This window comes from Dipteris shenzhenensis, chromosome 8 (assembly GCF_047967505.1).
Source record: "Dipteris shenzhenensis isolate YYH24624 ecotype China chromosome 8, Dip_SZ_1.0, whole genome shotgun sequence".
NCBI lineage: Eukaryota > Viridiplantae > Streptophyta > Polypodiopsida > Gleicheniales > Dipteridaceae > Dipteris > Dipteris shenzhenensis.
In genome coordinates, this window is record NC_141603.1 from 24,462,570 (window position 1) to 24,475,911 (window position 13,342).

A 13,342-nucleotide genomic window follows, 5' to 3' on the forward strand; every position below is an offset into this window, starting at 1 on the left:
TACGAGGGATGGGCAATAAGATGATCACCTCTACCTTTACGGGATCCGTGGTCATGCCCTCAGCAGAAACAATATGACCAAGGAGAACACCTCGGAGTGCGAGAAACAAACATTTGTCAGGGTTCAAACACAAGCGCACTTCTCTGCACTTATCAAAGACCCATCTCAACTTATGTAGATGATCATTTTGTATGGCCGGATCAAGATGGGAGGCCGATTTACCATTAAAAACAGAGAAGTCATCTAGAAGTACCACAAGAAACTTGCCGATATTCTCTTGAAAGAGTTTGGTTACGAGTCGTTGAAAGGTTGCCGGGGCATTACATAGTCCAAAGGGCATCATTCGGTAGGCATATATTCCCCATTGAGTGACAAAGGTAGTCTTGGGCTGATCCTGTTCTTTCACTCGGACTTGGTTGTACCCGCTATATCCATCCATGAATGAGTATAAAGCATGTCCTGCCACTGTCTCCAACACTCTATCTACGAAGGGAAGGGGGAACCTATCACGTCGTGTTGCAGCATTCAAACTCCGATAGTCAACACATATTCTAAGTTTGCCGGTCTCTCTTTTGGGTACAATGACAATTCCACTGACCCAATCGGAGTAATCCACTGGGTAGATTAATCCTGCTTGCTCCATTTTCTGTATATCTGTTTGGACTACCTTGCCGTAGTTGGGATTCATGCGGTATGGACCTTTAATCACAGGGTCTGCATCGGGATATAAGTCGATGCTATGCTCCATGAAATCAGCGAGCACCCCCTTCAGATCCTTGTAGGACCAAGCAAAGACATCCACAAATTCTTTAAAAAGGTCGGTGACTGCAGCTAGAAGATAGTCATGTTCCCAGACCCAAGTGGCTAACTTCAAATGCCTGGGTTGGTCCTCACTTCCAATGTTGAGATACCGCCAGTTCCGTGCCTCATCAACAGGGGCAATGCATTGGGATGTTGAGGTACTGGGTTCACCCATTCTCAGTCCTGTATGTGCCGGAGTATCTTCAAGGGGAAAGTCCCCCTCCACTTCTCTCAACCAAGATGAGGGGTAAGTAACTGGGGGGTTCTCAGGCATTGACTGAGATGTAGAATCAGTAGATGTTGCAGATGTTGTGTGCCTTCGATGCCTCGGTGACTGTTTCAGCCTGCCCCGGTAAGGTAAGCCTTCCACCTCATAAGTGGTTTCCGGAAGGTCTTGAATTGAGGGGTGGTCGGCTTCTGATAAGAAAAGGTCAAGCAAAGTGAGATCGGCCATGTCCTCATCTCTGTATCCGGTATGCACCCTGGGTCTGCCCAAGACCTCAAGCTGTTGGTGGTGATTCTCCTCAAGTTCAGCAATGTCTATGTCACTTTCTTCTAAATCACTATCATCATCAGTCTCGTCTTCATTAGTGTTCCTGTCTTCTCTATTACCATCATTGCACTTAGCAGTACCATGGTTGTACACCGTAGTACCATGGTTGTGCACCGTAATACCATGATTGTACTCTGGAGTACCATTGGTGGGTTGTGCACTACTAGCCTCGTCCCTAGTAGATCCTTCATTGTATCCTATAGTATTGTCAGCATCATTTTGACCAATGTCCTCCATGTCGGCCACTGGACGAGATCCTCAATGTTTACTGCAGTACCATCATTGTCCTCAGTACGATATGTGGTGTCCACTGTAATACCCCTAGTGACCATTCTCTTATACATGTGTGGACTATTGCAAAGTCCAAAGGGCATCCTTTCGTAAACTAGTTCAGACCCTGTCGTTCTGGGTGGATTTCTGATACTGTAAGTAGGTGTTCTTCTTGATCTTCTTGTTGGCATAGTTCCACCATGTTGACCGCTAAGGAGCCCAGGGCTCCCATCCAATCCAAAATGATAGCCTCCTCGTCTTCTTGATCAGCCCGATCCAACAAGTAGGTCAAACTTTCAAATCCTTCTAGGGTTGTCTCCTCATTGATATCTTGGTCACCACCCCTGGGCCAGTCCCCACAGGCCCAATGCTCCTCTTCGACTCTGGCTTGTTCTTCAAAATCCTCCTCTCCTAGTTCTATTGGTATGTGCCTTGCCTGCCCTGTGACCATATCTATTTCGAGGGATGTCGATCCCAGGGGCAATCGAACTTCATCAGTTGACCAATCCTGAATGGCTTTTGAAGACCGCAACCATGGCCTACCAAGAAGTAGAGGGTAAGTTTGTTCATTTTCGGTCATATCAAGGACAACAAAATTGGAGAGAAAAGTTACTCCGCCAATCTTCATGTGAACACCTTTGACTGCACCCATTGGTTTTACTCTGCGTTGATCAGCCATGCGTACCTGAAAGTGAACATCACTTGTCAACTTCAACCCTAGTTTTTGGAGTGTACCTTTCGGCATAATGTTCACAGCCGCCCCACCATCGAGGAAGACGTCCTTCACCTCTACTCCATGGATCTCCACGGTGAGCTTGGGACTTTGTTCACAAGTGAGGGCAGCGTAGGCAGAGAAGTGGTCCGCTGTAGACCCATGCTGAGCCGGTAATGTCTCTGGTGTTGGCCCACTCAGAGTAGATCCCTTGTGTCGACCTCCTGGGAGGCGATTCTGAAATGTAATAGTCTGATGCTTGATTTGGGGGGACAATAGACAAAGTTGTCGTAGAGTGAGGTTGGGTTTGAAACTCATAAGATCTTCAAACAGGGAGTAGTGGTGGACACTAGCATTAGCCTTCTGCAACCTCATCCTCCTAGCCTCTGGCCGAGGGTCGAAGCTTACATGAGGATGTGGATGTAGGTCTGAACTGTGAGTCATTGTCTCCAGTGGTTTCTCTTCCATTACTCCTTTTCCTTTTTCCTGGGCAGAACTAGGTCTTGTCCCCATAGCCTCTTCTCTGTTGAGTGCTGTTGGGGACAAAGTGGGAGGACCTACTCGTGCCTCCTTATCCCGGTACTGTCCGAGGGTTGTCACTTCTGTTGCAAACCTCACAGTTCTGGACTTGCGGGATGGAAGCTGAGGTGTGCTACCTTCATCTTCAGAACTTGTTTGAAGATCTCACGTGACACCCTTTACTACCTCCTGATACCTCAAAGGCATAGAGTGATTACCCGAGGATGAGGCACTCCCAGAGTTAGTGGTTGACCTTAATGGCTGTGGGCCCTTCGAGTTTGTTTCTGAATCACTATCAGAAGCCAGCATGGGTGGTCTATTCCTAGGCGTACTGTGTACCTTGGAGGAGGAGAATGACCTTGGTGGGGGAACACTTGTCGAACTCATTGGTGCTGAGGTCTCCGGTGCTGACTCTGAGTCACCCTTACATTTGTCACCTTTTGTATGTGACCGTGTCACAACGCCCAACACTGCGCCAATCAAATGGGGATTGTTGCCCTCCCCCGCCACTACTACATCAACCATATTCACTTGGGATGCAGGTTCCACTCTTCTATTGGGACAATCTCTTGTGTAGTGGTCGTTTGTGTTGCACTGTGTACAAGAGGGTCCCCCGAATGGCTGTGTACAATCATCTTGGTAGTGGCCGTACTCGCCACATCTGTAACACATGATGGTTCTTCTAAAGTTTGTACCTCTGCCTGCACCTCCGCGTCCACCTCTGAAACCACCCTTTCGACCGCGTTGATAAGAGGGTCCATAGCCACCTCCTGACATAGGTGGTTGGTACGGGGCATAGTATGGCTGAGGATAGAAATAAGGGAAACCAATTGAATTGGGGGCAGGAGCTTGGAGCAAAGGGGGAGTCGGAAGCAATGGAGGTGGCATGACAGGAGGAGGAGGTGGCTCCGATGCTCGTGCAAGAGGGGGAGCAGGAGATACTTCTGCTGGACCAGAAGTTATGGGTACCGTTCTGTTGACTGTAGCAACTAAAGGTTCCCCCGAGGTATACTCTGGAAGAAGCTTCCTTAATCCTTTGAGGTACCTACACTCAGAGGCATCATGTCCATGGATCTCACAAAATGTACAAAATGAGGTAGAAGTAGGTACCTTTCGCTTGGAGGGGCACTCCCAGTAACCATGGTTAGAACCCTTGCATTCGGTGCACCAAAGGCCACTTCAAATTTGGGCCTCAAAGGACGATTGGCCATCCACCTTTATTCTATCTTTCAGGCCTTCTTTGATTTCTTCTAACTCCTTCTTGAGTTGCTGCCATGCGGATGATCCCTCCTCTCTTGGGAGTTGGGTGGTCGTATTCGTTGATGAGGCAAAGCTTAACTGTGACCGTTCCATCTTGACAGCTTCTTTTAGGAAGTCTTGAAGTGAGGCATGTTCAAGGAGTTTATCCACCAACCTTATAGCAATGGAAGGGGGTAATGCTTTTAAAAACCATCCCTTCATGACAGCATCATTAGGTGGCACAGACATCTTTGCCGCCAAGACCCTCATCCTTGTGTACATCTCAGAGATGCTTTCTCCAGGCTTCATGGTGTCGGTGGATAACTCTTGGACAATCATGTGTTCGAATTTTTCCAACTTGAAAGTACGTAAGAATTCCTCCCTCAGGTCTGTCCACGTCTGGAAGTGGTCCGGAGGAAATTGACTGTACCATACATCCGCGGCATCCTCCAATGACGAGGGAAAGATGTGAAGGAACGCATGCTCATTCTCCACACCTTTAGCTCTACATGCTGTGAGGAACTTCCTCACATGAGCTTCTGCATCCTCATGGAGGTGGCCTTTGAACTTTTGAGTCTTCACGTGGACCTTGTTGAGTAGCTCAAGAAGTCTAGCTCTGTCTGGGGGACTGAGGACGGCCATCCCCACCCGAGAGGTTGGAGAAGATGCAAGAGTTGGAGGGAGTCCCGATGGGGCTGTAATGAGTGTTGGTGTTCCCAAGGAGGAGACCACCCCGACAACTCCTCCTGTGGAGGACCACAATGGGGAAGTCACTACTGATGTAGTCATAGAGGGAGTGTACCCAGATGGTAGCGCGTAAGTGGAGGGTCTCGGTGTTGCAGAGGGAAAGGGTGAGAACATGGAAGATGTGGGGGTGAAAGAGGATGGGAGAGCATTTGGGAAAGAGAGGGACGGAGCTGAAGTCATGGATGAGTAGGCAGAAGGGAAGGAAGGAGGTGGTGGAAAAGGCAACACCGGTGTGGATGGAAAGGGAGATGAAACCATCATGGCAGGTAAAGGCATGGCTGGAGCAAAAGTATCCCCCAATGGGATTGATGTAGAAGAAGGATTAGCTAGGATCCCAGAGCTATGCATAACAGATGAGGTAGCAGCTTGTCCACAAGAGGTCGAGGCGGGAGTAGATGGAGTCACCACTCCGGTAAAAGAGGTGGTTGATGAAGACATCGTTGCAGGAGGAGGAGAGGGGCTGCCTTGACCTTGATGAGTCCTTGAGGAGCCCTCGTCCTTAGTATCCTCTTCTTTCACCTGTTCTCCGCTTTGCACTTCTTCTTCTCCGGAGTCTGGATCAGACCACCAGGGTTCCTGTTGATCCAAGTCAATGAGAGTGTCGATGAAATTACTTGCTCTGGCTACTGCTCCAGTGGGCTCACTTTGTGCTCGAGTTGAGGGCTTCGCAAACTTACGTCGCATGCAATGCTTCTTGTACCTAGTTTGGTCTGCTGGAAGTCTTTTCTCCACTCTCCTCAAGTACCTCCTAGTTCTCTCACTAGCTCCTTCAAAGGTTTCAGAACTACTCGGCATAAGACCTCTCTCTAGGACCCTAGATCACCACTTCACTCGTGCTACTCAATACCAGCAGTGTCCCACCGTGATCGCCATAAACTGTTTGAGGGGAGGGGTTCCTATCCTTCCGCAGGTGTTACCGGAGGCCAAAGGCCACTGGTGTGAGAAGCATGAGTTTTGCAATGCTCCAATGCAATGGTTCGTGCAAAGCACACCGTGCAGTAGTGTGCGAGTGTCGTATGCTATACTGCAGTGAACGACGACGTACGAGTGCACTATGCTAAATGACAATCACCGGTGAACTCCACAACATAAGCAAAATAAGAAAATCCTACACTGGTGAACAATCCCCATATCCGGAAGAGACAAGAGAGATGAGAAAGTGACCGAGTTGGCCAATGTACATATCACTGGACGTGTCCCTAGGTCACAAGTCGCAAGTCACAAGAATACACAGGTCGCAAATCACCAGAATACACAGGTCTATCCCCATAGTAGACAAAGGGTACACACAAGTCTCTCCACATTCTCTCCTTGGCGAGCTCGTAGCTCTAGCCTCTATCTCTCCTCACTCTCCTCTCTTTCGCTCCCCTGCCGAATGCCGAATGCCTCCTTTTCTCTCTCCCTTCTCCTTCATCCTCATCCCCCGCCTTGGAGGGTCCCTTCTTCGCTGAGAATTCCCCCTCTTTCTTCCCATTGGTCATCCTCTTATCTCCTTAGCTTTGAGGATAGCCGTTGCGCCGCTGTCTCTCTTGATGGCTTCGGCGACTTTCTGACTCCCTGACTCGCCAGCCTGATGGTGTAAATTCTCCATGTGCAGGTGAGCTGGTTCACCGCATCTCTTGATGGCTTCGGCGACTTCCTGACTCCCTGACTCACCAGCCTGATGGTGTAAATTCTCCATGTGCAGGTGAGCTGGTTCACCGCACCACTGCACCACTGTATCACTGAACCACTGTGTAAAAATAAATACTCCTGACTGCTCCATGTGCTAAGCTCACTCTCCATGTGCGCAGCTCTTGATGAGATCACTTTGGACACGAGACTCCTGGTTGACCTGTGGTTGACATGTGTCGACCTGTGGTTGACAGCCTCGGACAGTACTCCTGGATGAACCCGTGTGATCGCGTGGCTAACTTGTGTTGACACATGGTCAACATGTGGTCAACAGATGTCGTCATGTGGTCAACGCCTGTCGACAGGTGGTCGTGTGATAAGGTAACACCTTGCTACAGCAAAGCGCTCCTGAATCCAAGCATCTGAAGGCCGTTTCTGCTCTTCCCTCTGCAAAGCTGCCAACTGTTGACGAACACCAATCTCACGTCTGAGAATATCTCGTCTCTTGGTACAAGCAACTGAGCAGTAGAAGTCGCTAATACCTGAAAGCGCAGCAGCTACATGTGATGTATATGGTTGCCCACCCTGGACATGAGAAACCAATATCTGCAGGGTTGCCTGAAAAAGTGTTTATTGACTCTACCACCCATCTGAATCCAAGAGGACTCCCATGCATGAAAGACCACCCATCTGAATCTAGAAGGACTCCCGTGCATGAAAGGCATACTCTACCACCCATCTGAATCCAAAAGGACTCCCGTGCATGTAAAGGCATACTCTGCTCTTCGATCAAGCAATATCTGCTGATGAGCCCTTGCTGCAGCAAGGCGCTCCTGAATCCAAGCATCTGAAGGCCGTTTCTGCTCTTCCCTCTGCAAAGCTGCCAACTGTTGGCGAACACCAATCTCACGTCTGAGAATATCTCGTCTCCTGGTACAACCAATTGAGAGCTAGAAGTCGCTAATACCAGAAAGGGCAGCAGCTACATGTGATGCATATGGCTGCCCACCCTGGACATGAGAAACCCATATCTGCAGGGCTGCCTCTGTAAGGTCCTCCTCTGTGTACAAGGCATCTGGAATCCTGATGCTAGCAGACCGGCCTCTCAAGTGAGGCTCTGAGATAGCCAGCACAACAGGAAAGTGGTCTGAAGTGGAAACCCCAGCAGCAATGGAACCAAGTGGCGAAAAATCAACAGGGGAAAGAACCCTGCCACGTGAAGAAGAAGCCCTGTCAACAGGAAACCCAATCACTGGCTCACCAAAAGTAGAGGGCACGGCTGGAGGGGAGGGGACGGGCTGAGAGGGAGGGAGTGCGCAGGCTAGGGAGAGGAGAGGGGGAGGAAGGAGAGGCAGGGAGGGGGCAGCAGGCTGTGAGGCAGGGAGGGGGCGGGCTGAGAGGAGAGGGAGAGGAGGGAGAGGAGAGGGAGGGAGGGGGCGGCAGCGCAGGCTGAGAGGGAGAGGAGAGGGAGAGGAAGGAGAGGCAGGGAGGGGCTGGGCTGAGAGGCAGGGAGGGGGCGGGCTGAAAGGAAGGGAAGAAGAAGCTGTCATTTTCTTTTAAGGAAGCATTTTGGATCATTTGAAGCTTGCACTTTTTATGTTTTTTAGTGTTTTGAGTCGGTAGGAAGATAGTTTGGAAGATTACTAAGTCGTGTATGGTGTCAACACTCACAAAAACAACCAAGAATGAGGAATCATGCTGAAAATCAAGGTGGTTTTGAGTGTTGATAGTCACCTCTTTAAGAAATCTCTCATTTTGCATTCAAATGTTGTTCTTTTTTGTTGTTTTTTGCATTGAGTAGGTAGATTAGCTAGTTTAGCATCTCCTTATCATTAAAAAACCTGAATAGAAACTTCAAAATCATCAAAAATCAGTCGACGAAACTACGAATTCCTATCGGAGAGGGAGAGGAAGGAGAGGCAGGGAAAGGGCGGGCTGAGAGGCAGGGAGGGGGCGGCGGCGCAGGCTGAGAGGGAGAGGAGAGGGAGTGGGCTGAAGGGAAGGGGGCGGGCTGAGAGGGAAAGGAGGAGAAGGGAGGGAGGGGCTGAGGGAGGGGGAGGGGGACGGGCTGAGCGCAAGGGAGAGAGGGAGGGAGGGGCTGAGGGAGAGGGGGCAGCAAGGGAGCGGGGAGGAGCAGCAGCTCGAAGTTCTATCCAGGTATTTCAATGAATACAACATATTACTTTTTCTCCTCATAGCGTTGAAATAAATTACTGATTCACATCAATGACTATTCTGAGAACAAGAAACCCTTGCAAATTATACAGGTTCACCTTAAATATGCAAGGTATCTGGAGGACAAAGGTCGCTTCAAAGAGTCTGAAGATCACTTTTTAAAAGCAGGAAAGCCAAGAGCAGCAATATCAATGTACATTCATCAACAAGATTGGCAATCTGCTTTGAGAGTCACAGATTTATTTGAGCCTTCGTCTGTGTCAGATGTGCAAGTATGTGATGCTCTTGAGTTGTAGCACTAAAAGAATGTAACATATTGAATCAAAATATGAAACTAGATCCTCCATATTGAACTTGTTTAGTGTGGGAACTTATATTTTAGTACAAATAACCAGGTTGCTCAAGCACAGACTTTATCCCAAAAGAACGAGCTGAGAAAAGCGGAAGCTTTATTTCTTCAGGTAATTGGATGCTTACCTGTCTTTTTCAAGTTTTGAGCAACCTTGTGCCTCAACTGACAGAGTAAGTGGGTTTCTGATCAAAAGACAACAGATTAATTCCTTCTGGTTTGTGACAGGCAAAGAGGCCAGATCTCTCTATTGAAATGTACAAAGACAGGAATATGTGGGAGGATGCTGTTCGTGTTGCCCAAAACCATGTGCCTTCTCAGCTTACTAAAATACAATACGAGCTGGCATCATTTGTACAAAGGTTGATTACGATAACAATAACCTACATTTGAAGTTCCGAATAAAGAAAGTTCAAGAAGCCCATACAGAAGCACCCTTAATGTACTGCAATTAAAGTGTGTGATGATTTTGTTAGGCTTCAAACAGATCATTTCAATGCAAAAGGTAAGAAAAGTTGGCAATTATGTGACTTACCCACATGCTAGGCTAGTTCGTTTCTCGAATGGTATTGGCATCTCCAAAGATAACATTTTATCTCAGTTCCGAGTTGAGAACAGTACAAGAATCCTAATGTCTGCATGTCAAGGAGATCTATATACACCTATATATGTCAAGTGGATGTACCAACAAATGGGCATCTATATATTTAGATACGATGTATGACTGTATAGGTTGGCTTGTAGTTACACCATATGCTTTGACGTTAAAGACTCTGAAAATGCAACAACGCTACACCCTTACCTGTTTTTGTGTCTTAGATTACTTTCTTTTTAAGGTTCTCAGGGGTAATAATGGTTGCTCCTGCTCCCATCATTGCACCCCTTCCCTTCCCCTTCACTCCTCCTTCCCTTTTTCCCTTGTCCTTCCCCCTGTTTTTCATCTTTTCCCAGATCCTCTGCGCCGCCCACTCTGCTCGGAGAAGTTCAAGTGCCAAGGCTTTCCTACTCGGCAGATGAAGCTGCAGTTGCTTGTCATGAAGGAAGGAGTCTAGGACATCATTGCAACTGATGCCACTCCAATAGATAAAAAATATTCAAAATTTGGAAGCAGCAGAATGATAAAGCTATTGCTCTTATTTGGGGTATGCTTGGCAGATTCTCTCATTCATCACGTTGACTTCAAATCCAAGGCTAAGGAGATCTGGCACCGATTGGAGAGCCTAGTTGGTAAGAAGGTTACTAACCCCAAAGTTTTTCTGAAATTGAAGTTTTATGAGCTGAAAATGCAAGAAAATGAAGAGCTAGGTGATCATCTCTCCAAATTTCACTCTCTTGTTCAACAATTATCAAGTTTGAAGTGCCCTCCAGATGATGAGGACAAGATGGCTGTCCTAATCAAAAGTATGCAAGGTATTTCTCATTTTGAGCAAACCATTGAGGTCCTACGACTTGCAGCTACCACATTTGATGATTTGGTTGCTCTTCTTATTGAGAAAGACTGCCGGAACAAAGAATCTCCGATATCTTCTTCAGATACTACAGAGGCTCTTGCCTCCACTAGCAAATGGAAACCCAGGCCTCCACCAGCACATGGAAAGACAAAGCCATTCAAGCCTCTCAAGTGCACCTTTTGTAACAAGCTTGGTCATATGGAGGACAGATGCTACCAGAAGCTTGCCAAATAGCAAACTAAGGACCATGCCAATTGGGTTCCAGCTGCCACTAGTGACGATGAAGATGACGACCCTCCGACACAAGTTCATGCTCTCACTGCTCTCCCCCTTCCTCCAGAGGACGATGGAGATGATGATCCATTTATTTTCTAAGCATGTTGTATTTGGGTACTCTGCCCTAGGGATGCTTCCCAAAATGAATGCAATAAATCATGTGTGTTGTGTCAATAAAGGTTCTCTACCTTGGATAGTCCTCCTAAAATGATGTATGGGTTTTCTATGGTGTGTGGCTCCATGTCCCTCATTAGTCCGTGGAGCCAGGAGGGGGATGTGGGAACCATGTATTGGCTTTGATAGGTCTATTTATCAGGCCTGACATGTGAGTTTGAGGATGTTGGTGCATTGGTCTCCTAGACCTATGAGTTGGTCATACATCCATGCATGTTGAGCCTCTGAGCCATGCTAGTTGAGTCTCTTGAGTCCATACCATGCTCACTAGCCTCTGAGCCATGCTCACTTGCCTCTAAGCTAGCATGGGAGCCATGTCTAGTTCTAGACCATCATTGCACGGCTCGATGACCGTCATTGTCATATTCTTGGTTCCATTCCAGTAGTCGCACACCTTTCGTCCATGGGGGGTGTTAGGAATTGGAGTCAAGTTGAGTCAGTTTTGTGTGTTCTAGTGAATTCTAGTGTGAGTTTTAGTCTCGTGTGTCCTATGGATACCACGTGTCACATTGGGAGCTATCCCATATTCATATGTGTGTGTGTGCTCTATATAAGAGCTGTACTTGTCACTTGTCACATCAATCAAGTATCAAGCCTACAAGCTCTTTGGTCTACATGTGAGTACTTTCATTTTGCTTTATTGCTCTTGTTATTTCATTTCCATTTCATTATGTCCCTCTTTGAGTATCTATCTCTCTCCCTAGCCCACCCTCTCACTCTCTTTCCCTCTCCACCATGTGCCTTTAGTCCCCTCTTTGTAGTGGTGTATTTGTTGCCTTGCCTCGGAGAGGAATTTTTTTGGTGGTGACCCTTGGTCTGGCGAGGGAATCTCATGTAGCATCCTCGACTCCCCATGCGGTTAAGGTCCTTTTCCCTCCTAAATACAAGGTGAAGCAAGAAGTTCAATATACTATAGGACAAAGCAGTGATAGGTAGCATTGTGGGTCTCACTCTACGACGCACTAGGTGCGTGATTGGATCCAGGCGAGCTTAGCACTAGAAGGTGACTACATTCAAGATGTCACCATCTATGGGAGAGGAGTATTTCTTCTCAAGTCGTGCTCACCAGGAACTGCCCTAGCACTTGTGGACCAGAGTTCTATTTTCCTCAGCCCGCATCTTGTGTCTCTCTTTCCTTGGTACCATGGTTTCACAGTAGAGGATATGGACACGACCCATCATGTGCCCCACTTCCCAAGGCTCCCAAGGGAGTACAAGGCCATCTTTTCGTCCATTGGTTGCACTTTTGGCATAATGCTAGAGCCTCCATTGCCATTGGACACAACAGCTTTGGTCATGGAGAATAACATTGGTTGTCCAGAGTGTAAAGTCCCTCCCCTAGAGGAGATTTACCTTGAGACCCTAGACGGGGGAGAGAGCTTTGTTAGAGGCTTGAGGTCTCACTGCTCTCTTCCTCCTCTCCATCGCACTCTCCCCTGCCCCTCTTCCCCTCTCAATCGTCTCCCCCTTGCATCACTCTCCTCCCCTCTCAATTTCTAGTCCCTTGCATTGCTCCCCTCTTCATCGCCCTCCCCCCTTGCATCGTTTCCTATCCCTCCCCTCTCCATCGCCCCTCCTTGCATTGCTCCCATCCCCTCTCCATCTCCGTCCTGCACCCCTCCCCTCCTGCTCACCTTTCATCGCCACTTACCTTCCCTTGCGCGTCTAGCCCCTCAACACCCCCTCACTATGCCATCCTCTCTCTGCCATGCCCTCCTACCTCACCGCCCCCCTCCTGCACCATCCTCCCTCGACACCATCTCCCTCCTTCACACCTCTCCTCGATGCCCCCTCCCTCAAACCCTCCCTATGCCATTCTTCCTTGGCATCCTCTCCCTCCTTCCCCTTCCTCCACAAACCTCGTGGCCCCTTCTCCTGCGCAATCCTCCTACCTCCCTCTTGCACAATCCTCCTATTCCCTCCACCATCCTCCCACCCCCCTCATGTGCCATCCTCCTACCCCCTCCACCATCTTCCTATCCCCCTTCCTACGTCATCCTCCTACCAGCCCTCCTCTTGCGCAATCCTCCTGCCCCCTCCCTGTACAATCCTCATGCGCAATCCTTCTGCCCCCCATGCCTTACTCCTGCCCCCCTTTGCCATCTCCTATGGAAACCCCTTATCCTCCTGACCTCCTCTAGTCTTATGCCTCCTCCCTATCTTCTCCTTCTGATCTCCACTTACTATATTCTTCTTCTCAACCCTTGCTCATGCTAGAGAGAAGAATCCAGTTCAAGCCTCGCCTATCGAAACACATTCTATTTGTTCCTTTCTATACCACTATGACTTCGCAAGGATCCCCTTATCCTATCTTGGTTACCTAGGCTAGTAGCTCGGAGTCTTCCCCTTCACCCAGCCAATACCCCAAATGCCAGACAGAAGCATCGTATTCTTCATCACCACCGGGGCCATCTACTGCACCTAGTTCCAGGGTTATAGTTATTTCAGATGAGGACAAGGAC

The 13,342-nt window shown here is 48.5% G+C and overlaps 1 protein-coding gene across 1 annotated transcript in view; it reads left to right on the plus strand.

Annotated features, from left to right (window-relative positions):
• LOC147899315 (intraflagellar transport protein 172-like) overlaps window positions 1-13,342 on the plus strand; it is a 440,631-nt gene that overhangs the window by 284,059 nt on the left and 143,230 nt on the right. The window contains exons 32-34 of the mRNA XM_087377692.1: window positions 8,723-8,902; window positions 9,026-9,091; window positions 9,208-9,341. Of these exons, the coding sequence (XP_087233818.1) occupies window positions 8,723-8,902; window positions 9,026-9,091; window positions 9,208-9,341 (380 nt within the window). The remainder of the gene's footprint in view (window positions 1-8,722; window positions 8,903-9,025; window positions 9,092-9,207; window positions 9,342-13,342) is intronic.